This window comes from Cyanistes caeruleus, chromosome 7, assembly GCF_971803275.1.
Source record: "Cyanistes caeruleus chromosome 7, bCyaCae1.hap1.1, whole genome shotgun sequence".
Taxonomy (NCBI): Eukaryota; Metazoa; Chordata; class Aves; order Passeriformes; family Paridae; genus Cyanistes; species Cyanistes caeruleus.
This window is the reverse complement of record NC_141707.1, coordinates 4,928,546-4,953,955: the sequence shown is the minus strand read 5'-3', so window position 1 is coordinate 4,953,955 and position 25,410 is coordinate 4,928,546. Positions and strand designations below refer to the sequence as shown.

Sequence of the window (25,410 nt, the reverse complement as noted above, 5' to 3'; positions counted from 1 at the left end):
TTTCAAAACCAAATCGGGTCAGATTTGGGCATGTGTACCCCTGACACCCAGAGCTCTTCAATAAAGCACCTTCATATAATCATTCCGTGATTATGTGTGTTCCTGAATGCTAACAGCTCTGTTCCTCTCTTCCAGCCCTTGAAGACATGGCACATAACATCAGCCCCGCCATCAGAAGCCTGGAAATGCAAAAATTTTGTATCCTCCAGGCAGTAGAGAGAACTCAATATTCCATCTTTGGAAACCTGCAAGATCAGCTCCACATGGCATAGAGGACACGGTCTCATCTCTCAGGCCTTGACTGGATGCGCTGCTGGAGCTCTGCTGAGAGCTGATCTGGGAGGCTCTGTCTGCTGGGGCCACCTGAGCCAGCCAGGATTTTATTTTTCTGCAAAATTGTTCTTTCCTTACTTTTGTTTTTGTTTACTATGTAAATACAGGATAGGTTCTAAATACACAGACTCCCAGGAGCTTTCTTTTGCTGCTCAAGGTCCGCAGGATATCGGGGAACAGTCCTCGGTGCACGCGACGGGACAGGACACGCCAGAGCGGTGCTGTGAGGAGCCCCCGCACAGCGCACTCGTTTGTGTCTGACCTGGAGCTTCTCTGAGCCGTCATTCTTGCAGGTGACCTCGAGGCCAGACCACAGGACTTGGTGACCTGTGGCCTTGCCGAGGCTTCTTTTCTTAAGGTGCCCTCGAGGGCAGACTGTGGGACCTGGTGACCTGGAGCTTTTCCGAGGCATCGCCCATCCCTGCAGTCACTGCCCTTGAGACCAGGGCACAATCCTTGACGAGGAGCCTCCTGTCCTTGTGGCAGGAGCCCTCAAGACCCGAGTGCAGGACTTGCTGTCCTGCAGTCTTGCCAGGACTTGAGTCTTGCAGGTGCCTTCCAGGCACGACTGCAGGACTTGCTGCCTCGGAGCTTTTCTGAGGCATCTCTCTTGCAAGTACCACAAATCCATTCACTGCCATGGAGCAGCGACCCCCAGGAGTGCCCAAGTTGGCCTGGGTTGACGAGGAGGAAGAAGGCCCTGGAGCTGCCCCAGCATAGGAGACGGAAGAGGTGCAGCAGTTCCAGCCACTGCAGGAGGGTGAGTGGCAGAGCTGGGCAACAGGGCTCTGCCTGTGGCTGGCTTGGCCCCATCCCCATCGTCCCCATCCCCATCATCTTCCCTTCCCTTCCCTTCCCTTCCCTTCCCTTCCCTTCCCTTCCCTTCCCTTCCCTTCCCTTCCCTTCCCTTCCCTTCCCTTCCCTTCCCTTCCCTTCCCTTCCCTTCCCTTCCCTTCCCTTCCCTTCCCTTCCCTTCCCTTCCCTTCCCTTCCCTTCCCTTCCCTTCCCTTCCCTTCCCTTCCCTTCCCTTCCCTTCCCTTCCCTTCCCTTCCCTTCCCTTCCCTTCCCTTCCCTTCCCTTCCCTTCCCTTCCCTTCCCTTCCCTTCCCTTCCCTTCCCTTCCCTTCCCTTCCCTTCCCATCAAAGGTTGAATTTGATGGTCAAAGTTTCAACTTGAAGTCCCAAGGTTGGATTTGGTTGTCAAAGGCTGGATTTATTTGTCAAAAGTTGGATTTGAAGGTCAAAAGCGTGATTGAAAGGTCTCAGTTTGTAGTTGATGGTCAAAGGTTGGACTTGAAAGTCCAGGGTTGAATTTGGTGGAATAATGGCATTCCAGTTGACGGGATTTTAGAATCCTCCAGTTGCCCTCCCAAATTCCCATCAACAGTGGAAATCCATGGAATAACAGCATTTTTTTCATTGGGAATTTTGACTCCTCCAGCTCCCTTTCCATATTCCCATGAAAACCATGGAATAACAGCATTCCAGACATCAGGAATTTTGAATCCTTCCATTTCCCTCCCAAATTCCCATGAAATAATGGAATTCCAGGCATCAGGAATCTTGAACCCTACAGCTCTCCTCCCAAATTCCCATGCAATAATGGAATTCCAGGCATTGGGAATATTGAATCATCCAGCTCCCTTCCCAAATTCCCATGAAATAACATCTTTCTGGGCATCGGGAATTTTGAATCCACCCATTCCCCTCACAAACGCTCATGGAATGATAGCATTCCAGGTGCTGGGAATTTAGAATCCTCCAGCTCTCCTCACAAATTCCCATGGAATAACAGCATTCCGGGCATCAGGAATTAGAAAAATAGCACATTTATTGCTACAGAATGGTCATGTACCTGATGGCATCGGATACTACAGGTGGGAAGGAAACTGGGAATTGCTGTGGCTGCTCCAGAATCTCTGCCAAGCTCAACATCCCGTCTGGACAACTCCACGACAACTCAGGAATGTACCAAAAAACATGGAAAAGTCAAGGCACCCAGGCATACATTGGAAACTAAGTGTAACTGTTCTTTTTTCTTTGTTTTTTATATTTTCAAGAGATTTGTCCTTTTTTTTTCTTCTTCCCCACTACTTTTTTTTCTTTTTCCTTTCTTTATTTTTAATTTTCAACCCTTTTTGATTTTCAACTGGAAAAATTCTAAGCAACTCAAGTGGAAAAACCCAAACAACCCAAGAAACCAAAGAAGTTTTCATCTCTTGGATTACACATGGCAAAACAATTTAAGTAGAAAAATAAGGTACCAAACTTTTACTCCCCAGAAAATCTACAAAGAAGACATATTCAGAATCTCGACAATTTTTTAAATTATTAGTATTAATTTTTTCTCCTTCTTAAAATAAATTTTTTGGGTTTTTTTTTCTTTTTTATTCCATGGTATAAAAGGATTTCTCCTCTGAAAAATAAGCCAAATGTTTTGGTTTTGGGGTTTTTTTGGGTTTTCTTGAGGATTTTTTTCTCTTTTTTCCAAACACTCAAGGTGTCTTATATTCTATTTTGTAGCAAAAAGAACACTAGACAAACTAATCATAGAATCACAAGGTTGGAAGAGACCTTCAAGATCATTGAGTCCAACTCATGCCCCAGCACCTCAACTAAACCATGGCACCAAGTGCCAAATACAGTCTTTAAACACACTCAGGAATGGTGACTCCACCACGTCCCCAGGCAGAACATTCCAGTGCTTTATCACTCTTTCTGTCAAAACTCTTTCCTAATATCCAACCTATATTTCCCTTGGTGCAGCTTGAGACTGCGTCCTCTGCTTCTGTCAGCTGCTGCCTGGAGAAAGAGGCCAACCCCACCTGCCCACAGCCACCTTTCAGGGAGTGGTAAGAACACCTCTGAGTCTCCTTTTCTCCAGGATAAACAACCCCAGCTCCCTCAGCTGTTCCTCACAGGGTTTGTGTTCCCAGCCCCTCACCAGCCTCGTTGCCTCCTCTGGACGTGCTCAAACATCTCAAGGTCCTTCCCAAAGTGAGGGACCAGAACTGGACACAGCACTCGAGGTGTGGCCTCACCAGTGCCGAGCGCAGGGGGAGAATGACCTCCCTGCTCCTGCTGGCCACACCATTCCTGATCCAGGCCAAGGGCCACTGGCCTTCTTGACCACCAGGGCACTGCTGGCTCGTGTTCAGCTGCTGTCACCAGCACCCCCAGGTCCCTTTCTGCCTGGCACTGTCCAGCCACACCGTCCCCAGCCTGGAGCATTGCAGGGGGTTATTGTGGCCAAAATGCAGGACTCAGCACTTGGATTTACCAAACTTCATCTTATTGGACTCTGCCCACCCATCCAACAGTTCCAGGTCTCTCTGCAGAGCCCTTCTACCCTCCAACAGATCAATACACGCTCCCAGCTTGGTGTCATTGCAAATTTACTGGTGGTGGACTCAATCTCCTCATCCATGTCATCAATAAAGATATTGAACACAACAGGCCCCAGCACAGACCCCTGAGGGACACCACTGCTCACTGGCCCCCAGCTGGATGCAGCACTGTTCACCACCTCTCTCTGGGCCCAGCCATCCAGTCTGTTCCTAACCCAGCACAGAGTGCTCCTGTCCAAGCCTGGGCTGCAGCTTTTCCAGGGAATGCTGTGGGAGACAGAGCCAAAGGCCTTGCTGAAGTCCAGGTGCACAACATCCACAGCCTTTCCTGCATCCACTAGGCAAGTCACCTGGTCAGAAAACAAGACCTGTCCCTCCTGAACCCACGTGGCTGGGTCTGATACCCTGGCCATCCTGTAAGTGCTGCGTGATGACACTCAGCATAAACTGCTCCATTATCTTATCAGGTACTGAGCGCAGGCTGACTGGCCTATAATCACCAGCATCCTCCTTCCCACCCTTTTTGTGAATGGCTGTCACATTGGCCAGTTTCCAGTCATCTGGAACCTCCCCAGTGAGCCAGGACTGTTGGTAAATGATGGGGAGTGGTTTTGCAAGCTCATCTGCCAGCTCCCTCATCACCCTGGCTGGATCCCATCTGCCCCATAGATTTATGAACATCCAAGTGGCTCAGCAGTTCTCTGCCTGCCTCCTCCTGGACAACAGGGGACCATTCTGCTCCCTGACACCATCTACCAACCCAAGAGGACAGCTGTCCTGAGGACAAGCCACTTTCCACTAAAGACTGAGGAAAAGAAGGTGTCAAGCACCTCTGCCTTCTCCTCATCTGCAGCTGCTGAGTTCCCTCCTGCATCTAATAGAGAACAAGGGTGGCTCTTACCCTTCCTTTTACCATTAATATATTCGTAAAATAATTTTTTATTATCCTTTACAAAAGTTGCCAAATTAAGTTTGAACTGGGCTTTGTCCTCCCTAAGGTTTTCCCTACATGCCCTAGCAATCCCCCTAAAATACATCCTGAGAGACCTGACCTTCCTTTCAAAGATGATACATCCTCTTTTTTTTCTTAAGTTCCTTCAAAACTTCATTGCCCATCCAGGCTGGATGTTTGCCTCATCGACTCATCTTTCAGTACACAGGGACAGACTCTTCCTGTGCCCTCAAGATCTCTGTTTTGAAGACCACCCATCCTCCCCAGACTCTTTTGTTTTTAAGGGCTACTTCCCAAGGAATGCTTTGAATAAGTGTCCTGGTTTATGGACAATAAGTCTCCTAAATAGGCCAAAATCTGCACTCCAATGTAAGTGAAGTCAAATATAAAAGTGCTATTGATGTTCCTCCTGATTTCACCAGGTCTGGAGAACTCTATCATTTCATGATCACTACATCCCAAGCAGCCTCCAACCACCACATCTCCCACCAGCCCATCTCTATTTGCAAACAACAGGTCCAATATAGTCCCTCCCCTGCTGGGCTCACTCACCAGCTGCAACAAAAAGTTGTCCTCCACGTACTAAAATCTTCCTGGACTGCCTCTTTTCTGCTGTATTAAGTTACCTGCAGATGTCTGGTTGGTTAAAATCACCTACAAGAACAAGGGCTGGTGATGCTGAAACCTTCTCCTGCTGCTTATAGAATGAGTTGTCTGCCTCTTCTTGCTGGTTGGGTGGACGATAACAGACTCCCAGTAGGATATCAGCCTTGTGGGCCTTCCCCTTAATTCTTACCCATAGGCATTCAACTTTATCATCATCAGTTTCAATACTTACAGTGTCAAAACCTCCCTAATAGAAAGGGCCACTCTTCCACCTCTTCTTTTCCTGTCTCTTCTGAAGAGCTTGTAGCCACCCAGTGCAGCACTCAGCCATGAGTACATCATGGCTTTGCCGTGGCACCACGGCCTCCAGCTCTTCTTCTTTGTTACCCATGCTGTGTGCATTGGTGTACATGCCCCTCAGCCGGGCTACTGATTTCACCCCTACCTCAGGCTCACCACCCTTGGGCCTGCTTCCAGACAGCCCAGCTGCATCCCCTTCCCCCTTCAAACCTAGTTTAAAGCCCTCTCAATGAGTTCTGCCACTTCATAAGATAAAATTCTTCTACCCTTAAGAGAGATGCAGCCCATCCAGTTCCAGCAGGCCGGGTGCCAGAAAAGTTGCCCCATGATCAGAGAACCCAGAATTCTGCCGATGACACCAACCCTTGAACCACTTGTTGATAATGTGGGCTCCCCTATTCCTTTCACTTTTTTTCTGCCACCAAAGGGACTGAGGAAAAGTCTACCTGTGCTCCTGCCCCATCAAGCACTCAGCCAGTGCCCTGAAGTCCCTTTGAATTGCCCTGGCACTCCTCTTTTCAGTCTCATCTCTGCCAGCCTGGAGTAGCAGCAGTGGATAATAACCAGAGGGCTGGATCAGCCCAGGAAGTCTCTCAGTGATGGCCCGTAGCCGAGTCCCAGGGAGGCAGCAGACCTCCCTGTGGGATGGCTCCAGTCAGCATGAGGGGCCCTCTGTTCCCCTCAGAAGGGAGTCACCCACTACAAGCAACTTTTTTTTCTTTTTAATGAGCTTTGTAACAAAAAGTCAGGCACTGGTAGATGGTAAAATTCTGATTTATAAATATTTTTTCCCATTTTTTATTGGTTTTTGCATCTTCTTTTCACTCCAACAGCATCACAAGTATTGAGAATGAAAAAAGGCCACAGTCCATCATTTTCACCGTTTTACAGACGTTTCTAAGAATATTCAGGAATGAGGATGGGCAAAAAGAGGCACTGCAGGAGCAGGAGTTGACTTCCAGTCCCATCGGAAAGGAAAAGGGGGGATCTTCCTGGAAAAAAATCCAATATTTTTAAAAAGCCCTAAAAAGTTTCCAAATAAAATAAAAAATTTGGGCCCTCCCAGGCCCTGGTAGGCTGCTGCGATGGAATTTCTCCTATTCCACCTCCAAATTATTCTTTACCAGTGGATTTGTCTGGAATTTTGTCCTTACTTTTCCCTATTTTTCCTTCTTAAAAATCCTTTTTTCCCCCAGTTCTTTTCTGCTTGTTTCCACTATGTTTTCCTCATTTCCAGTGCTGTATGGGATTTTTCTGGATCTGGATTGTGTCCTGCCTCTCTCCCCACCTTCTATCCCCCTAAATCCCAAAAGAAAATAACCCAAAAAACCTCAGAAGACTGAATCAGTACACGTAGCATTGTACTGTCATTGGAGAGTTCCTAGAAAAACGGGCAGAAATTTGGGATGAACGTTCCCTCTCCAGTAGATCCATGAATACCTACAATGCCGAAATGAAAAAAGCTGCTAAAATTGGGATTTTGCCTTTCCAGGAGGGCTTTTGAACCTGGCTTTATTCATTAACCTTTCAACGTGCACAACAGAGGACCAAATACGGCAGGGCCTTAGACACAACTTTGGTCCCTGACACACCCAGGCTCCTTGTCCCACTACTGGCCTTCAGTAACACCTTGAACTCCACAATGCTGTGGAGCCGGGCCTTCAGCACAGGGACCTTTCCAGCCTGATCTGCGCTCCTTCCTCTGCGTCTCTGCACAAAACACGGTGCAGGAGAGAACGGCAGGAGGGGCCTGTGTGTCACAGTGCTCTGGATTTGTGTCCCTTCAACTCCAGACAGATGCAGGTTAAGTGAAAAAGGCAAACTGTTTATTAATGCAAGGCGAAGCAAAGGGATGAGCTTCAAGGAAAGAAGGGGATGGGGAGCATCTGAGGGATGGAGTCAAAAGGAATGAAAAGTACAAGGAAAAAAGGGGATGGGAAGTGTCTAAGGTTTGCAGGGAGGGAGCTGTCAAAAGGCAGGGAGAAGGCTGAAGCCATGAGAACTGCATCAGCTGTGCTTGTTGCTCCAGCAGCTCTGGAAGGTGGTGTCCTCTTCAGTATGTTTTTGTGTGTTCTTTGGATAGTGGTTCACTGTATCCAGGAAATGTCCCTAATTCTTTAGCTTTTTGGGGAAACTGGGCTTAATTTTCCAGGTTAGAGCAGGATGGGCTGGCGTCTTTCCTCAGTGCTCGAAGGGCTGGAAGAGAGAGGAACACAGCCAAGTCAGGGCCTGGTTCTACAGGAATCCAAGGAGACCTCCCTGCCACGGCCATACCACCCAGAAGGAAGCAGAAGACAGAGCAATCAGCTGAAGAAAGTGCTTGCCACGAAACCCCTCTGCGCCCCTGAAGTCTCGGTGTGCTCTGCCCACGCCGCCCCTCATCCGCATACTGAGCAGAGCCCTCCGCAGCCAGGCCAGGGATTGCAGCTCCCCCCGCCAGCCCCGCTGACCGCCCGCTGCCCTCACTCACCCTCACAGATGAGCTGCTGCTCCGTCTGCGGCCCCCTCAGGAGTAGCCCGACCGACCCTAAGAACACAGAGCCTGTCAGGGCCCCGGCAGCACAGCTCCCTGCCAGCGGCGCTGCCAGCCCTGGGGCCACACGGCCTCCCGCCCCGGCAGGGCTCAGCCCCAGCCCTTGCCACATCCTGACTCAGCCCAAGGGCACGGCTGCCAGAGGCCGGCAGCAGCCCCGAGGGCAGCCGGGGCTCCAGGGCGCCGGGCCCGGGTGCCGCTGCCGGGACAGCAGCAGCCGGGGCCGGGGCCGAGCTGCGGCGGGGCCGGGAGCCAGCCCGGGCTCGTGGCTCACCGATGAAGCTGACGGCCGCCTCTCGCAGGGACTCCTGTGAGCTGTCCAGATACGGCAGTGCCCGGCTCAGGTACTCGGCTGCTCGGCACTCGTCCTGTGCCAGCTGCAGAGAGCGGCAGGAGGGAAGGGTCGGTGCGGGCTCTGCCCCTCGGCCGGGCGCTGCCTGCGGCCAGCCCGGGCCTCCCGTGCCCGCCCAGCCCTGAGGCACCGGGCAGCAGCCACTGGCGCCGGGCTCTGGAGGGGGCAGAGGGCCGGCTGCTGCCCGGGGAGCCGCGGTGCCGGCCCACCCCGCAGCCCCAGTGACTCGGGGCTCCATCGGCACCCGGCTCGGGGCCACAGGAGCCTGGAGAAGAAGCCGTGCAGCCCAGGGAAGGGAGCGGTGTGTGGGGCACAGGCTGTCTCCCATGGGTGCAGCACTGGGCCACAGCTGCCAGCCCCACACACTGAGCACTGGGGGCAGGGAGCTTCTCCAGGCTGAGGCTGGAGATTCCAGGATATCCTTACCAGGCACTCCTTGAATTTCAAAGGCTGCTCCTTCTTCAGCAGCTGCTCCAGATTCTTCCACTGCAGGAACTTGGCCACACAAAGCAGTGCCTCCCAAGAGGCCTGGAGAGAAGCAGAGAGGGGAGACAGTGCCACAGCATGGGGCACAGGACTCCGGTCCCTGTGCCAAGGCCATGAGGAGGCTGCAGCCTGGGAGGTGCCAGGGCAGGAGGCAGCTGAACCCTCTCCCAGAGATGCACCGGCATCACACAAAACCTCACCTTTGCCACGTGCCGGTTCTCATCATGAGAGTAGATTAAAAGTGAGTACAAGCTCTTGTTCACAATTGTCTTCAGGGGCTTTTTTCCCTCATCCATTACCAACTCTATCACCTTGCAGAAGAGGTTAATTGAGAGCAGCCGTACATGGCTGTTGTCCTGGAGGAAAGGAAAAGACCTGAGCACCAACAGCTCCAGGCCCACCTAGGCAATGGCCTGAAAATGCAGACAGCACAAAATTTCTGGGAAGCACCCAATGCCCATGGTTTGGGATGCAGAACCTTACGTTGTCAAAAAGTGCCAGGAGTGCCTCAGCCATCTTTGGGCCAGTGGTGCTAGATACCAGAATTTCTTTTTTCTGGAGCATATTCATGAACACCTGGAGGGTCATGCTGACCACATCTCCATCTGCATCACCCAGCAGGTCCTGAAGGCGTTGAGACAGGCTGCACAACCTTATGGCCTGTTTGGAACACAAGGCTGTGTTGGGAAGCCCTGAACGGCTGCAGCGCCAAGACCACCCTGGCACTGCAACCCCACCCTGCTGCTGCCGGGCCCAGAGGCCAAAGGCCTGTCCCAAAGCACTCAGGAAGGTGAGGCAGGAGAGCTGGGAGCAGCTGCCTCAGCTCCTGAAGCCCAGCCAGCCCAAGGGGCTGCTTTGCCCAGCACAGCTTCAGCTGCTGCCCCGTACTCACCATCGAGGGTTCCTGGCTGAGCACCACGAGGCCTCTGAGCGCCAGGCGACACCTCTGCCTGCACTCGCTCTGCAGGTGCCTTGACACGATCTCAAGGACATAGTCACTGTATTTAGTCAAATCCAGGCAGTCGAGGACCTGAAAGGCACAGGGCAGTGACAGAGGAGCCGGCTGGCAGGAGCCTGGAACTGCACAGGGCTGGGCCCAGGCAGCAGCACAGGGCGCGGGCACCGTCCCAGGCAGCTGTGGCTATGCAAGGGGACAGGGCTGGCAGGCAGCTCAGCGAGGTAGTGCTGGCCATGGGGCTCACCTCCACAAGGAATGCCAGGAAGGACAGATCCCAGTGTGTCTCCTCCCTTCTGAGTGCCTTGAGCAGGTGGAGTGCAATATGGGAACAGAAGGGGATCAAGCCACGGCGTATCTCCCTGTCAGGGGGAAAATGGCACCAAGGCCCTGATGTGTGTGGGGGCAAACCTCTCCCAGGGATGACTCATGGAGATCTGGCCTTTCCCCAGCATCCCTGGGGGGACCATGGGTGCTTTGGGACCATGGGGCTCCTTCTGGGCACCCTCCTCTCAGACTTCTCTAGTCTGCTCAGCCATCCCTCAATGGCAAAGCCCTCTGGCCAGGACCACAGGGACTGTGGTAGGGCACCCTGGGCACAGGGCACACATTTCAGAGGCAGTGGCGAGAAGGGGTCTCACCTGGCCAACAGACCCACGGCATAGTGCTGGGTGTCAGCACGGAGCAGCGTTTCCCAGCCACACTTGCGTCCCATTTCCATGACCACATTGTCACACCGCAGTCGGCAGAACAGAGCCTTCATGGCCTGCACTGCAAACCTGTGTGCAGAGCAAAGGCCAGGTCACACTGGGTGCACTGGTGTCAGCCACAAGGGCATGGGAAGGACAGGAGGACTGGCACCTGTTGGGGTTGCTGGGAAGGCGGTGTTGCTCCTGGCATGCTTTATAGAAGCTGTCAAGTTCTGCTGGTGGCATCAGCTGAGTGGTGATGACAACATGGAACAGCAGAGCCACAAACAGGCGGGCGGAATAAAGCATCATCGCCTCGCGGCACTGTGGCATCTGGACCATCACCCAGAGCACCAGAGTTGCCTGCAAAAGAATCACACCAAGACAGCGCTCAGTGCCGAGGTGTCCGTGGGGCAGGGCCCGAGGGGAGATGCACGGGGAGCAGCGGGCCCGGTGCCCCCTGAGCCTGCCCCTAGCCCAGGTTTCAGCCCAGCCTGAGGCAGGGAGAGGATGGAGAGGTAACCTGGGGCTGAGCAAAGGCACAGAAACTCACAGCTAGGGAAAAGACAGCCTTGTTGTCCCCATCAGAGGTGGAGATGCTGCAAAGTGGCCAGTTCTCCATCACACAGAGCAGTGTTGGCAGCACTTTCTCAACTGCTGGTCCTGATGAGGCTATGGTTTGCCACATCATTGTGGCAGCTCTGTGGGATCAGAGCTCTGTGTCAGGGGTGTCTCAGTCACAGAGCCATGCCCTGTGTAGCTGTGGGGTCCCAGGTGACAGAGCCCCAGTGCCCTGAGGGGCAGGGAGGGAGCACTGGCAGCAGCCTCAGGAAACAGAGGGGCCCGAGGCTCCTGGGCCTCTCTGCCTGTTGGGCAGAGCCCATTGGACAGGCTGTGCAGGGCGATGGGCCCTAAAGGCCGCTGAGCCCTGAGCTCTCAAGGCACGTGGGCCCCATACCTGTCACACGATGGGGCACAGTGCAGGAGGGTCAGCACTACATCCATAGGGTGTTCTTCAGCCAGCCTTATTATGCCAATTTGTAGCTTGGCATCCACAGTAACATGGGACTCCAGTCTGTGGTGAATGTTCCTCACCATGCCTGGCACCTGGAGAAGGAATAGGGAAGACTTGGCACGCTGTCCAAGGGAACAACTTCCCCAGCTTCCCCTCCCACCGTACTGTGCTGGCCTGAAAGGCTGATGATGCCCAGTGGCTGTGGCTTGACAGGCCACATGATCCTGGGAGGTCTCCAGCCCAGGCCACAGGCTGCTTACCTGCTGCTGAAAAGAAAAATCTCTCTCCTCAAAAAAATCCATAGTGGGAGCATGAATTACAGTAGGATTGGGTGTGACGGCAGTGTTTGTGAGGCTCTGAGGCATTCTGCTGTTAGTGTTTGTAATAGCCATGCCCTCAGTCATGTAAGCTTTTGTCTTGTGATCATTGATTGCAGTGTCAAAGATGTCTGAACATGCAGTTAAATATGGGCTGACAACAGGCTCAGCCTGGAACTTGGCTGGCCTGGAGTTAAGCTTGGCTGTGCCTGAAGTTGTGGTGGTGCTGGTCTTTCTAGGCCGAATGCACATGAATTTCGTGAATATCTGCAGGAGAAAAAAGGACAGGGAAGAGAGGCATGTTCCATGGAGTGCTGCAAGTGCAGAGCTGGCCTGAGCAGTGACAGCAGGCCCAGCCGAGGTGGGGATGGCTGCAGGTACCTTCAGTGCTCTCCGGAAGCGGCCCTGGGCAGGCTCCTGCTCTTGTCTCTTGTCCATGGCTGCATCTGGAAAAGAGCAGCCAGAGCTGAGGGACTGCGGGAGAGGCCGGAGAACACAGCCCAGCCTTGCACTCCCCAGGCAGGGACAGCCCTGGGGTGGCTCAGGGGATGGAGCACGGTCACAGGCGGGGGTCAGCCCCAGCCCTTCTTCTGTCCTGTCCTTGGGCATGTCCACATGGGATGGGATGGGATGGGATGGGATGGGATGGGATGGGATGGGATGGGATGGGATGGGATGGGATGGGATGGGATGGGATGGGATGTCTGCAGCCATCAGCCCTGTGGCCCAGCTCTGCCACTCACCATCCTGCAGTGGCTGGAACTGCTCCAGCTCTTCCGGCTGTTCTGCTGGGGCAGCTCCACGGTCTGTGTTTCTGTTCCGTCGGAACACTTTGAACAGGTTGAGGAATCTGCCTGCCATGACACAATTCTGCCTTGAGGGCACCTTCAGAGAAATGCTTTGGGAAAGCTCCAAGTCAACAAGTCCTCAAGGGCACCTGCAAAAGAAAAGCCTTGGCAAGGCCACAGGCCACCAAGGCCCGCAGTCTGGCCCCGCAGGCACCTGCAAAAGAAAAGCCTCGGGAAAGCCACGGGCCACCAAGGCCCGCAGTCTTGCCACGAGGTCACCTGTAGAAGAAACGCCTTGGAAAATCTCCGGGTTAGACACAAACGAGTGCGCTGTGTGGGGGCTCCTCACAGCACCGCTCTGGCGCGTCCTGTCCCGTCGCGTGCACTGAGCACTGGGGCATGGCCCTGTCACCTCACTGGGACAGCCCCTATGTCACCATGTGTCACAAAGGGCCCTTGGACACCCTGTCCCTTTCCATTCCACGGTTACCATTCTGCACCGTGTCACAAAGGGCCCTTGCACACACTGCCACCTGCCCCGGTTCCGCCCCCATCCCCCCAAAGTGGCCCAGGTTGGAAGGAATCCCTTGCCCAAAGTGTCTAAGACAGGATCTTTAGGAACACCTCAAACCATCAGCAAACACTGCCCTGCTCTGCAGGCTCAGGGCAGCAGAAGGAGCCCCCAGGGCTGCCGACGCAGCCGCAGCAGGAAGGGCACGGGGCCTTGCACAGAAGCTGGCACGGCCTCCTTGGGACACGGCCCGGCTGGTGGCCATCCTAAACCCACGGTTGTGAAACCAACTAGGAACGTGTGGGCCAGGGCACGAATGCTGCTCTGAGCCCTGGGGCCCGGCGAGCACTGAAGTCAGCAGGTGTGGCAGAGTCCACACAGATGCAAATTTGGCACCCCCCCATATGGGTGGACAACACTGGTGGCCGCTTCCTGCTGAGACAGTGTTAAGGTTCCTCATGTTCTTTTGACTGTTCTTCTTGCTTTCTGGAATAAAACATCAGCCCAAAGCTGTGATAGTCTACCCTCCAGTTGCTGCGTGTCTGGCTGTGGCAGCTGATGTCCAAACACAACCACGTCCCTGCTGAGCACGGCAATGGACAGCCACAAACAGGGAGGTCCCCAGTGAGCACTGAGACAGAGCCGTGGGGAAGTGCAGAGGATGGGAATAACTCTGGGAGGAGAAGCTGTTCTGTGTCTGATTACAGTGCCAGCAACCTGAGGGAGCAGCCAAGTGCTGGAAGCAGGCATGTCCTGCCCTTTTCTGCTGTCAGATGGACATGGGACATATTTGTTGCCACAGGTCCACCAGACCTGCTCCAGGAACAGTGGAGGGCCATGCATTGGTAGGGGACAGCCTCCAGCAAGAGCAAAGCAGGATCTTCTAGCAGCAAAGCCTGAGCTTGTGAACCGGGCCATCTCCTCATCAGACACCAAAGGGCTTCCCTCCTCCACTGAACCTCAGCCACAGAAGTCCCTACTTTTATTCAGCATCTTGTACTTCTTCAGCACTGCTGACCCATCAGATCAAGGCTGAACCCATTTGCTGTAGTGATTTACCACAGAAACAGCATTAAGTGTTAAATACCTGAGCAATTAATACTTATGCAGCAAAATGATTTTTAAAAGTATAACTACTAAAGGCATCAGTTGTTCCCAAGTATTAACTCTTAAGTGTAAGGCAGGCTGAGTACTTCATTTACTTTTCATAGTGTCAGGCTCAAATTGCAACACACAGAAGTTGGAAGGCAATAAAATACTTGAATGAAATTCAGTTTCCTTTGTTTTGCTACAGGTTTAATGTGTGGAGCGAGACTTTCCTTCTGCATGGTCCTTAAGTCCCACATGTTAATTCATAAACTCAGTCTAAACACAGATTTCAATTAGCATATGAAAGCACAGGGTGTAGTCATCATCCTTCTCACTCAGTAAAGCTCAAGATAAATCTCAGAGCTGGTATGTGCTTCCTGACACAGGCTCAATGCTGCTTGAAAAGACAAAGCAATGAAACGTGTTTCATACCTCAAATATCCATCAGATCTCAAACAGCTGAGACACGAGTGTGTCCTTCCTTGTGGATCTGAGGCCAAATCCAGGTCTTGGCACAATCACTGATCTACCAGTCTTGTCACATCATCTGGGTTCTCATTGCATACTTTTACACCAACCCCAGCTTTGAGGGGCTGTTACAACAAAAAGGTGCTGGGCACGATTCAGCACTGTTTGTTTCTGTCATTTATCCTTGTGTTAACAAAAGGCTCACAAGGCAAAATCAAATTGGCTTCCAACTGCTAAAAACATCCCTTCCTTCCCAGTCTTGTACTTTGATTACATGAGAACACATTCAAGAGAGAGGTATCTACATCTGCTTTGGAATTGATTGGGAGCACCTTGATTCCTAAAGCTTCACCTGTTCTCTGGCTTTATTTACACCAGGTGTGCCACACTGCCTGGGCATCCCAAACCTGAGGTTCTTTGCTGTGAAGGCACAGAAGAATCTGCCTTTAATAACCCTAAATTCAGGAAACAGGAATGCACACTACTTCCCTTTGCTCAACACAAGTATTTGAAGATAAAGTTACAAACTTCCCAAGTCAAATTGGCATGACCTGAGAACATAAAATATTTGGAAATCTGCTTCCTATCTCAAAACAAGGAACTCATTTGCATTCACACAGTCTGTTGAGAGTCAATTACAAAAAACTGTTTGACACTAAAGAGGAAAGCTCGTCTTTTGGGGTTTTTTTGGGTTTGTTTGGCATTTTGCTGAGCCAGCCAGCCCAGATAGTCCTTCCCAGGAGAAGAACACACCAACACACTGCCTGGGCAATGGTCCAGCCAAATCCTGCAGGGCAGAACTCAGGGAGAACCAACAGCTCACCCAAGAACTTCTTCCAGATGTCCCCTACTGTCTTACACAGATTTTCTTACACATACCCCAGGCTGAAACACAGACTTACAGCAACATCCAAAAAGCTCTCCTGCAATGTCTGATGAGACTTTTTTTGTACATGCACATCCTGCTTTCATTTTCTTCACTGCATTTACTGGCAGCTCCGATGAGATACTGGAAAGTCTGTCAGGATTTGCCATTAAAGCCCACAGGTTTCTGCATGGATCTTCAGCAGGGAGGGATACTCAGCTCTTCTGCTTCCTCACCCCGTTTCTCCTGTTTTAACCACCTTATGGTTGTGGTGGAGCTCAAGTAGCTTTCCCTACAGTGACTGGGGAACTGTGGGTAGATGAGCATTGCTAACCCATATAGAAGAATACAATAATATGCCAAGAAATAATGTTCCCTTACATGTGGGATGCAGATGAAATGAAAAACCGAGTTCCTTTTTTCCAAATCCTTCATCAACCTCTGTTCCCAACTGAATTCCTAATGGTTTCTTAACTCAAAAGTCCTTCCACTCAGCACTGTACTTGGAAGAACTCCAAAACCCACACCAGTTGCTTCAATTAAAACAGTAAATACAAGCACAAAAATACTTCCTCTTTGTTGAGCTGAAAGCACGGGGTTAGTGCAGGCCAGGAAAGGATTCAAATGCCTGAAGATGTCGCTTTAGGAGTATTTCACACAATATTTCCCAAGGTAGGGCTCTGGATAGGGAAACACAAAGCTGCTCATCTGAAGACAGGTATTTGTGAACCAAAAACAAGGATAAGGGGAACAAGGATGAAATCCATGTGAAATAGCTTGGATTTCAAAGTAGCACAAGGCAAAAGGCGTGGCTGGGAACACAGTACTGAAGGCAAGTTATGAGTTAATGCCTCACCCAAAGCTAAAAGACAGCTTACATTTTACAGCAAACCAGAAACCACAGAAGTTATCAACTTGTTAGAACAGGACAGGGTCAAACTTACTGTAGCTGACATAGATTTGATACTAGATCTGAGACACAGACTGCCAGTGTCCACATTGCTCCTCTCCTATTAACATTCACTGAGTACGTAATAATCCTTTAATTATGTCTAAGTTTAATTTTTCCAAGCAGAGTTGTCTGCTACCAACAAGTGCAGACATGCACAATACAAATTCAGAAGGGAAATTTTCACTCAGCTGTTCAAACACTTTACACCAAGGAATATTTCAAGACACCTGAGGGATACCAGTGATTTTTTTTTAATACAACACCATACAATTGCTGCATACAAAGCTGTTGAAGCATAAAATATTGCAGTAATCCTTAACCAGCCCTATCCAAATTAGGCCAGCAAGAATTCATTAAAAAGACTCACCAAACCAGACCTTTATTTTGCAGAAAATTTAAAAAGTGCACAAGGTCAGTGTAAACATGTTCTTTAATATCACTGAAGATAAATTGATCAATCCAAGTCTTAGGTGGGTTTCAAATAAATAATCATTTTGAGAAAGTGTTTACATATCAAGGGAGCTCTCAAGGCAGCAAAGCACAGTTTGTAATTCCTCCCTGCTAACACCCCCTCACCAACAGAATGTACAGTAGGCAGTGCACACTGGAAGAACAATCATGACACAAAAGCACACTTGCCAGCTTCCACGGGACCTCTGGATAGGATTTCAGAAATGGGGGGAGAAGTAAATGGAGCCATGCACTGCCCTTTAAAGCACCACTCTTTCTACACAGCCTTTTCACCAACATAACACAAATGGCAAGAGAATTCAGGTTTGCTTGCAAAATCCACTCTCAGCTCAAAGATTAAGAGTACTGCTCTGACAGAATTCTTCAAACTGACACTGCAGCACAATGCATCACTCCCCTCCCAGCTGGGCTCTGCTCCTACTATAACCTTGAAATTCCTCTCCAATCATTGCAAAAGTAACCCAGAAAGCTTAAAGACAGGTAAGAATTGTTATTTCTTGCAGATCCTGGCCCACTGTACTGAAATGGAGCAATGGTGACAGGTCTCAAGGTGTAGGGTTACCCAGGAAAACATCTGGTGTCCTATGTCACTCAAATAAAACTTTCCAAAAGTCAAAATACTTCCTCAAAGCATAGATTTGTCTTTGTTAAACAATTATTCTGCTGTAGAAATATGCCTGATGTAAAATTTCTCACATCAGAAGAAGAAGATTTAACAATCCAGAAAGAACAAGGGGGAAAAAAAAAAATCAATTATAAATATGCCACAAAAATATTTGCAAGAGAGTTACTGCAAAATTGTTTTCTTTCACTTTCATCAAAATATTTTTTCTTTGTACATACAGGCTGGGCAGTCTTCCATTCTCTGTACTCTAGTTCAACATGCAACAGATCTGTGATAAGCACTGCAGTACTCACCAGAGAATTGTTTCTTCTCCATTTCTAACACACCTGAAAAAGGTTCTGCTTTGAGTCAATTAAAAAAAAGAAATGTACTACGTAATACTGCTGTGTATCTACTGAATAAATATTGCAGGTGTTAAAGGATTGTTTCACTGCTAGCTGGGCTTTGGCAAAACAGGAGTGGGGCTGACAAAAACTGGATACTTCACACTTTTGAGTGGGGGACTCTGCAACATTTAACAGATACAGAACAAAATTAATCTTAGGTCTAAAACTGTCGACACACAGGATTCCCAGGTTGCTCTGAACACAGGAGCAAGGTGATCAGTTCTCCAGGAAAGCCACATAGTCAGTCAATCTTGCCAACTGCTGTTCATTGGGAATTGGTGGGACCGGAGCAGGTTCTGTAAAGGTAAAACAAATGGATCATTAATGAAATTTAGAAAGAAAATCCATCAGCAGCACCATCCATCACAACAGTAAGGGAAGAAAATTAAAGGCATCTAACTTTCAACAGCCTCCTGGGGGCAGATCTTAACTCTGTCTCCTCCCTACACAGCTCTATCTGACATAATCTCTGTAATCTGCACCATCCAGCAGTCCAAGAGTTACTAACCACAAAAACTGCTGCAACAAGTTCCAAGTTCCACTTGTCAGCAGCCTCCAGAATTTCTTTACACACACTGGAGTCTGAGCAATGAGAGCTTACAGTATTCTGAGGAAAAAGCTGCTGAAGCTCACTGGTTGCTCCTTTCCTTGCAAGCTGCCATTCTGAAGACTCCAAACAAACAGATCTAGTGGGTGATCAGACCAACAGAACACAAAGTGGGAACGTCAGGAATCTCAGGCACTGCTTAAAACACGAGGGAGTGAGAAGACAGAGGGAGGAGCACATTTACATTTGTTTTTTATTTTGGAGGGGCCAGTGAGAACTTTCACTTCTCTAGGACTCAACTCCCGTTCAGTGGTGCTGGTGACACTGTTTATGCAAGTTTAGCTAAATCCATTGTATAAATAATATACAAACAAAAATACCTGATGAAGGAATAAATCTGTTAAGTGAAGCTTCCAGCACACCTGGAGAAAAACATAAAATTAGCCCAGTGGAACAGTTTGAAACAGTTCTAGGCAACAAAACATGGATCAAAAGCTAATAAAAATTAAACCTGTTTATTCAACACACTTTATTTTATAAATAAAAAGCAGAGTACCCAAGGCTTAGCTGCTTCAAAAGAGTGCCTCTTTCTTTTGCCTGAACAGTAGCTCTTGCACTCACTTTTAGAAAAAAACAAAAACACATATAAGTAATTCCCAGTTTTTTTAAGCTCTGCATCTTTTGCAACCAGTCCATAAACCCCCCACCTGATCATATATAAAATCTCAGGGCTCTGTTTGGCTTTTTGCCCCTTAGGGGTAAACTTCAGCACCTGGAACCTGTTTATTATGGGCTCTGAACACCCAAAAACTCTGCCCATATAAATGGTGTCATTTCTTAGCCCAACAGGCCTTGCCCTTTTGGATGTGCTGTAATTTGGCTCCTTCTGCCACAGCTGCGCAGAGCAGTTGTTTCATCCTGCTTTTAGAGCTTTTTGCCTCAGCCAGATACAGCTTAGAAAAAAGGAAAAAAAAGGAAAAGAAAAAGAGATAAAAGAAAAGTATTTCTGCAGACCAAGCTTTGTAGGAACAGACATTCCTGTTATCAACACCAGGAAAGTGAAGAAAAGAAGATTTAAATTTTAAAAGCAAAGAATTATACCAAGAACTGAAGCTCCTCAGAACACCAAGATTCACAGATTGACTAAATCCCTGCCTAAAGAAGTTCTAATTCCCCTGAATGAAAAAAAAAAAATTCTCAGGTTCAAGATGGTCTATTTTTCACTCATCTTTACCAGGTTAAGACATGCCATTTGTGCTCATCCAGTTTATGTTCCACAGAGGCAGAGCCAGCAGTAGAGGAGGAGAGGGAGCAATCACAGCACATCCTGTCTGCTTTTGTTTAAACAAGTTCATGTGAGGATGTAGCTTAATCCAAACTACTTTTAATTTCAAACCACACACACCACTTTGTACTTCCTCACATTTTATACATGCCCCCTGTTTACCAGCAACATGAGTGTCCAAAAAGTATCTAATAGAATCCCGTGCAAAGCTGTAATTAACAATTTAGCACTTAATTCCTAGAAAACGTTGAATGTTTCATGAAGTAACAGCTCCACCTACCTGGCTTTTTAGGCATCACCATGCGAGTTGCAAAGTCTGCTTGCCAGCCCTGTTCTAGCACACCTGGAAAAGCATTTGGGCATTTGTAAGATACAGAAGAGGAGAATAAAAACGATAATTAACAGCAAATAATTTTTCGAAAAGCAAACCATTATCCAGAACCAAGATTTATTTTTTTTTTCTCCAATCACTTCCCCATCACTTAACAGCCTCAGAATTTGTAGATACATTTTTATTAATCATCACTCAGAGCTCTCTAAGCTCATCATCAGTATAAAAATTACTGGGAATAATGCCAAGTACCTTTCACAGCTTCTTCTACAGGAAGGCCAACAAAGGCTGCAAAATCATCTGCAACTATTGATGTGTAAGCCTGGGAAACCAGTCCAAAGGCTCGTCTCCTGGTTGCATCTAGGGAGAGAGGAACACGGGAGACTCATCTCCAGAGCTGGGAAATCTGAGAACATTCCCTCAATTCTATCACCTTTGGAAAATCACTACCAGCCCTCAAGTGAGAGCTTCAGGAGTTCCCCCTCCCTTCCCACAGTTCACAGCAGCAAGAGACAACAATGTGTTCTCTGCCAGGACAAATCCCCTCAGAGCCCACACTGAACCTTCAAATGCAGCCTGCAGTATCCTGGGCTCTATCACCAGCACATAGAACACTTTAGGAAACTCTGCCTCTGCTGGCATTCTCTGTTTGCAATATGGCAGCAATTAGTTAATAATTAATGGCAGCTAAAAAGCAGCTGTTTCTCAAGCTACAGAGAATTTGTTACTGCACCTCTTTTTGGCAGTCTGCACCGCCCTCCCTCTAGGAGCAAGAATTTGCATGTTAGCATTACACAGGGTAGAAAACATTTCACAGAAAAACCTTCTTGTAAGTCCTACAAGGTTCTGAAATGCCAAGCCAAGTTCCCTGAATCACTGGTTAGAAGTCTGATAAAACTGAGTAATTAATGGTCTGTTTTGCTCTTACAGAACAAACCACATGGTTTATGAAATTCCAGTGTCAAAGAATACCCAGAAATAAAATCCTACTAAAACAAATTTATTTGTTCCTACAAGTTTTTCTGATGAGCTTTCTATCTATACCTGATACCTCAAAACCTTTTAGTAAAACCCACAAAATCTTGGCAACAGTTTTCCTGACCACTTCTGATTTTTCACAATTGACAATTTGTTGGAACAGACATAAATTTAATTCCAGGCAATCCCCTGCTCCCCAGACAACCTCATCTTGTACCTCTGAGTGCTTCCATGATTGGCTGGATAGTCTCAGACCACTGATGTGCACTGATTGCTGTGTAGATTCCTGGGAAGTCCCTCTGCCAGATTCTTTGTCCCACTGACCAAATTGCACCAAGCTCAGCATTTGCCTGTTGTGACCAAAGAAATACCCACAAGTGTTAATCCAGAAGAAAATCCTCTACACTGACCATAAAAACCATTTCCACCCCCAGATTTTCAGAGAACATTGCTGTGCAGCAAAAAGAGCAGGTTTCTGAGTTAAATTTGGCACAGTACTTACAGATTTGATAGCAGGAGGGATTCTTTTCCAGAGATAACGTGCATTATTCCTTAAAAAAAAAATAAAGTACTTTTTAGTCACCAAATGAGACACCACAAGATTTCTCCAGATGTAATGAACACGTTCAGTGCCTTACAATATTCTTTCTAGGAAGAAATGTTGGATACTGAAGTGGGAAAACAGAGCTTCTCTCCAGCAGACAACATTGGGCTGCCATAACACAACAAACAGTTCATTAACTGACTCATTTAACACCAGTTTGGGAAAGCAATTTCTCCCCAAAACCCCAGGTTTAGTGCATCAAGTACACACAGAGACATGGAATAACCCCCCAGACCAAATTCCCAGGCTCTCTGCTTCCTGCAGATTGAGCTCCCTCAAGCCAACAGTATCCCTTATTTTTAACATGGATGGTCCAGAGTTATCCTGCTGGGATTTAATCACAAGGAACATCCTTCAATCCAACCCAAAACAAATGCAGCCCTGAACAGCTACAAAACAAAACACTGAAACGTTTAACACTTCCCAGAGGAGCCAGTTTCACCACTTAATGAACTTTATTCCCAAATTTCCCCCACAGTTCAGAAGGGTGGGGAAAAGCAAGGAAAGGAGTACAGTTTTCCTGTCAGATCAAGGGGTGAAAAGGACTTACTCCCAGGAATATTAGTACAATCTCTTTGTAAACACAGCATTTTTATTCATCACACAGCCCATTCCCAACGTGCTGGTGACAAACCCAGCGTCACAGGCTGGGACAAGCCACTCACATGTCATTGTGCAACAGGTACAGAGCCAGCAGCTGGCCATAAACGAGGGGTGTGGCAATTCCTCCAGGGGCCTGAAAACAAACACAGCTTCTCCGGTTACAGATTTTAGAGAGGGGGGTGATACAAAACGCAGCAGGAAGCCAAGTTTAATGTAAACTGAACACTCCAACACAACTCCTTTTACCTTTATTTTTTTTTTTTTTGACATCACATAATAGATCTGTGCAATTTTTGGGGTGTGTGGTAGATGTTAAAAGTGAAATTAAATCGCCCTGACTTTGTTTCCCTTCAGCTGAACTTCATCTCACACCACTCCACCACAGCAAAGCTTCTCTGCCCCTCCCATAAAACTCAAGCTAAGCTTCAGCCACTGCCACACTTCAGCAAAGCTCACAAATCTCACGAGAAGGAAACAAGTGATAAAAACGAGTGATAAAGAAAAAAAGGCAAAATTTTGAAAGCCTGCAATAACTTGAAAGCTACAAAGATTTCCAATAAGGCTTCAGGCCTTTTCTCAAGGGACAGCAGAACGTAAAACAGCACGGAGGGAGCTTCCAGTGAAAGCTGCCATAATAAAACGCGATATAAGGGTAATTCCCCCAGCCTGGCTCTGCTTCCACTCCCCCGATCAATATTTTTCTTTTCTCAACCACGAGAAGGACGCAAACACACAAACTACCCCTCTCATACTCCCTCTGAAACGAGACGAATAATTATATATTTATCCGGAATATCCCTTTATCTGCAGGCTGCGAGTTTCTGAAGGGCTCTCTGGGGAGTCCATGGGGCAAGCTCAAACACTGAGCCCTCCCCCACTCACGCCCACGCACCCTCCCCACCTCACACACGCAGATCGCCCCCGCCCCGCCCGGCGGCACCTCCAGCTCTTGTGTCTCGCACTGCTCCAGGAGCCGCCTGAAGCTCACGGAGCTCTCGGCCATCACCGCCACCGGCATCTTCCCCTCACGGCGCCGCCCGCCCGCATCAGGCGCCCGCGCTTGACGTCACTTCCGCCGCCAGCCCTTCCCCTCCCGCACCTTCCGCCCGCCTCTCTGTGCTCCTGGAGGACTGAGGGGGCGTGGCCACACAGGAGGCGTGGCCAAGGTCGGGCAGGGCGTGGTCAGGTTTGGGGGCGTGGCCAATGCCCGTGAGGGGCTGAGGGCGGCGCGCGCTTCATGAGGGTGGCGATGATTAAAGCCCTTTTCAATCCCTTTATTTTCAGTGCAATAAGCAAAGTTTCCGCGTCACAAAAGGAACTGAGTGTGCTTGGCGTGCGATACGGAATCCTATGTATGTCCACGTTCAGTTTTCTCTCCGTATTTGTCACATTTTATGGGATGCGTGAGACGGGAGCCCCCCATCCCTTATTGCACATTCCATATACATAAAGGATATTCTCAAGGGATAGGAAGTGCTTTTCCAGCTCTGTGCCTGTTTCTGGTGGGTTTTAAAAGTAGTTTTACCCAGTTTAGCTGGGTTTCTTTATCTTTGTTCTCTATGAAATCCCCTGCTTGCAGAGAAAGCAGCGCTGCTGGAGACAGGTCATAGGATTATGGAATATCCTGAATTCACCCACAAGGATCATCAAGTCCGACCCCACAGTCCTGCACAGGCACCCCAACAATCCCACCCTGTGCTGGAGAGCGTTGTCCATACATTCCTTGAGCTCTGGCAGCCTCGGGAATGTGACCATTTCCCGGGGGAGCCTGTTCAGAGCTCACCCTCTTCCCAACATCCAGCCGAGACCTTCCCTGACACCGCTCCGATATATACCCAATAAATATTCGGTATATATACAGCGAAGCATCTGCATCTGTGCTTTTGTCCTATAAAAGAGCCCACAATAAGCTAAAACGACATTTAACAGCACAGGTGCTGTTCTAGAGGTGGAACCACCCCTCGGCCATGGCTTTTCCATGGCTCCCCATCCCCAGTGAGGCCCCATCCAGCACCAGGAGCCCCAGCCCTGCCCATCTTTTCCCAGAATTCGGCTCAGGAGCCCTATTCATGGCTTTGGACGTGTTTGCAGCCCAGTTAGAAGCATAGGAGGTGATGGAAAATAGCAAGATTATCTCCAAATCTATGTAATTATTAGGGTCACAGATGTAAATTCATATTTTTATGGTAAAAATCACCCCGAGGGGCTCATTTTCTGCAAAACTTTGCTTTCTGGTGCAACGGATTCGCTTTTCGCCATCACTCTCTGCTCCCTATTCCTTGAACAAAGCCTGACCCCAGTGCTTCCCACCATCTTCCATCCCCAGAACTGCCCTAAAAATCATTCCCCAAACCATTTATTCTTCATGCAGGGAGCTTTCCCAAGCCGTGCTCAAGGGCTGCACCGCCTCCATGCAAAATTCGTGCGTTCTCCACACTTTTGGGGTGAAAAAAAAAAAAAAAAAAAAAAAGGAAGAATGGCATAAATCCTGATCCCTTTGCCATGGAGTCCCCGTGCTCCGGGAGAGGTTTTGGCTCTCGAAAAAAACGAAACTAGCGTGTGTTTGTGCTGGCTTTGGGATTCGCCCGAGGCACAGCATCTTGGAGGAGGGCTCCAGGCGATGGCACTGCTGCTCCGCCGGCTCGGGCATCGCTTTTCCTGGGAAACAACCTCCCGTCCCCGCCAGCCGCATCGATCCCGACGGCCCTTTGTTGCCTCCAGCTCTGTGCCAGCGTCTCTTTGACATTCGGACATCTGAGAGGAGCACTGTCCTCACCTTTTGCTCCCATTCCCAATTATCTCGTGTTTTCGGGAGGCGAGGAGGGGAGCAAAGCGGGCGGCAGCTTGTGATGGTGCCGGTGGGGGACCTTCCCTCGGGGCTGGGGTCAGAGCATCCCGGGCTGCCGCCGGGAACACGCTGATTTGGGAAGGATTCGTCTCCTGGGGGGATGTCAGGCGCTGCAATCCCACATCCCGGTGCCATCCTCCTTCCTGGTGGGTCCAGGTGGGAAGGCATGAGCCAG

General features: G+C 49.3%; 2 protein-coding genes across 4 annotated transcripts; both read right to left on the bottom strand.

Moving 5' to 3' along the window:
• Window positions 1–7,341: 7,341 nt before the first annotated feature.
• On the bottom strand, window positions 7,342–18,335 carry LOC111940386 (maestro heat-like repeat-containing protein family member 7). Of its 2 annotated transcripts, none has more exons than XM_086898171.1 (15): window positions 12,628–18,335; window positions 12,266–12,330; window positions 11,828–12,151; window positions 11,511–11,659; window positions 11,106–11,253; window positions 10,725–10,915; window positions 10,505–10,642; window positions 10,111–10,225; window positions 9,801–9,938; window positions 9,392–9,568; window positions 9,109–9,264; window positions 8,849–8,950; window positions 8,345–8,447; window positions 8,008–8,064; window positions 7,342–7,733 (listed from the first exon to the last, which is right to left on the bottom strand). In XM_086898171.1, the coding sequence occupies exons 1-15, from the start codon at window positions 12,743–12,745 to the stop codon at window positions 7,678–7,680; spliced, it is 2,037 nt and encodes a 678-aa protein (XP_086754297.1). In that variant the 5' UTR covers window positions 12,746–18,335; the 3' UTR covers window positions 7,342–7,677. The 2 variants fall into 2 exon arrangements, with proteins under 2 accessions (XP_086754297.1, XP_086754296.1); XM_086898170.1 differs by having other exon boundaries at window positions 8,345–8,578; window positions 8,649–8,950; window positions 12,628–13,112.
• On the bottom strand, window positions 16,793–23,635 carry COPS8 (COP9 signalosome subunit 8). Of its 2 annotated transcripts, none has more exons than XM_023930585.2 (8): window positions 23,328–23,635; window positions 22,450–22,520; window positions 21,683–21,731; window positions 21,398–21,530; window positions 20,455–20,562; window positions 20,152–20,214; window positions 18,967–19,008; window positions 16,793–18,335 (listed from the first exon to the last, which is right to left on the bottom strand). In XM_023930585.2, the coding sequence occupies exons 1-8, from the start codon at window positions 23,403–23,405 to the stop codon at window positions 18,256–18,258; spliced, it is 624 nt and encodes a 207-aa protein (XP_023786353.1). In that variant the 5' UTR covers window positions 23,406–23,635; the 3' UTR covers window positions 16,793–18,255. The 2 variants fall into 2 exon arrangements, with proteins under 2 accessions (XP_023786353.1, XP_023786352.2); XM_023930584.2 differs by having other exon boundaries at window positions 23,289–23,519.
• Between the last annotated feature and the right edge of the window lie 1,775 nt (window positions 23,636–25,410).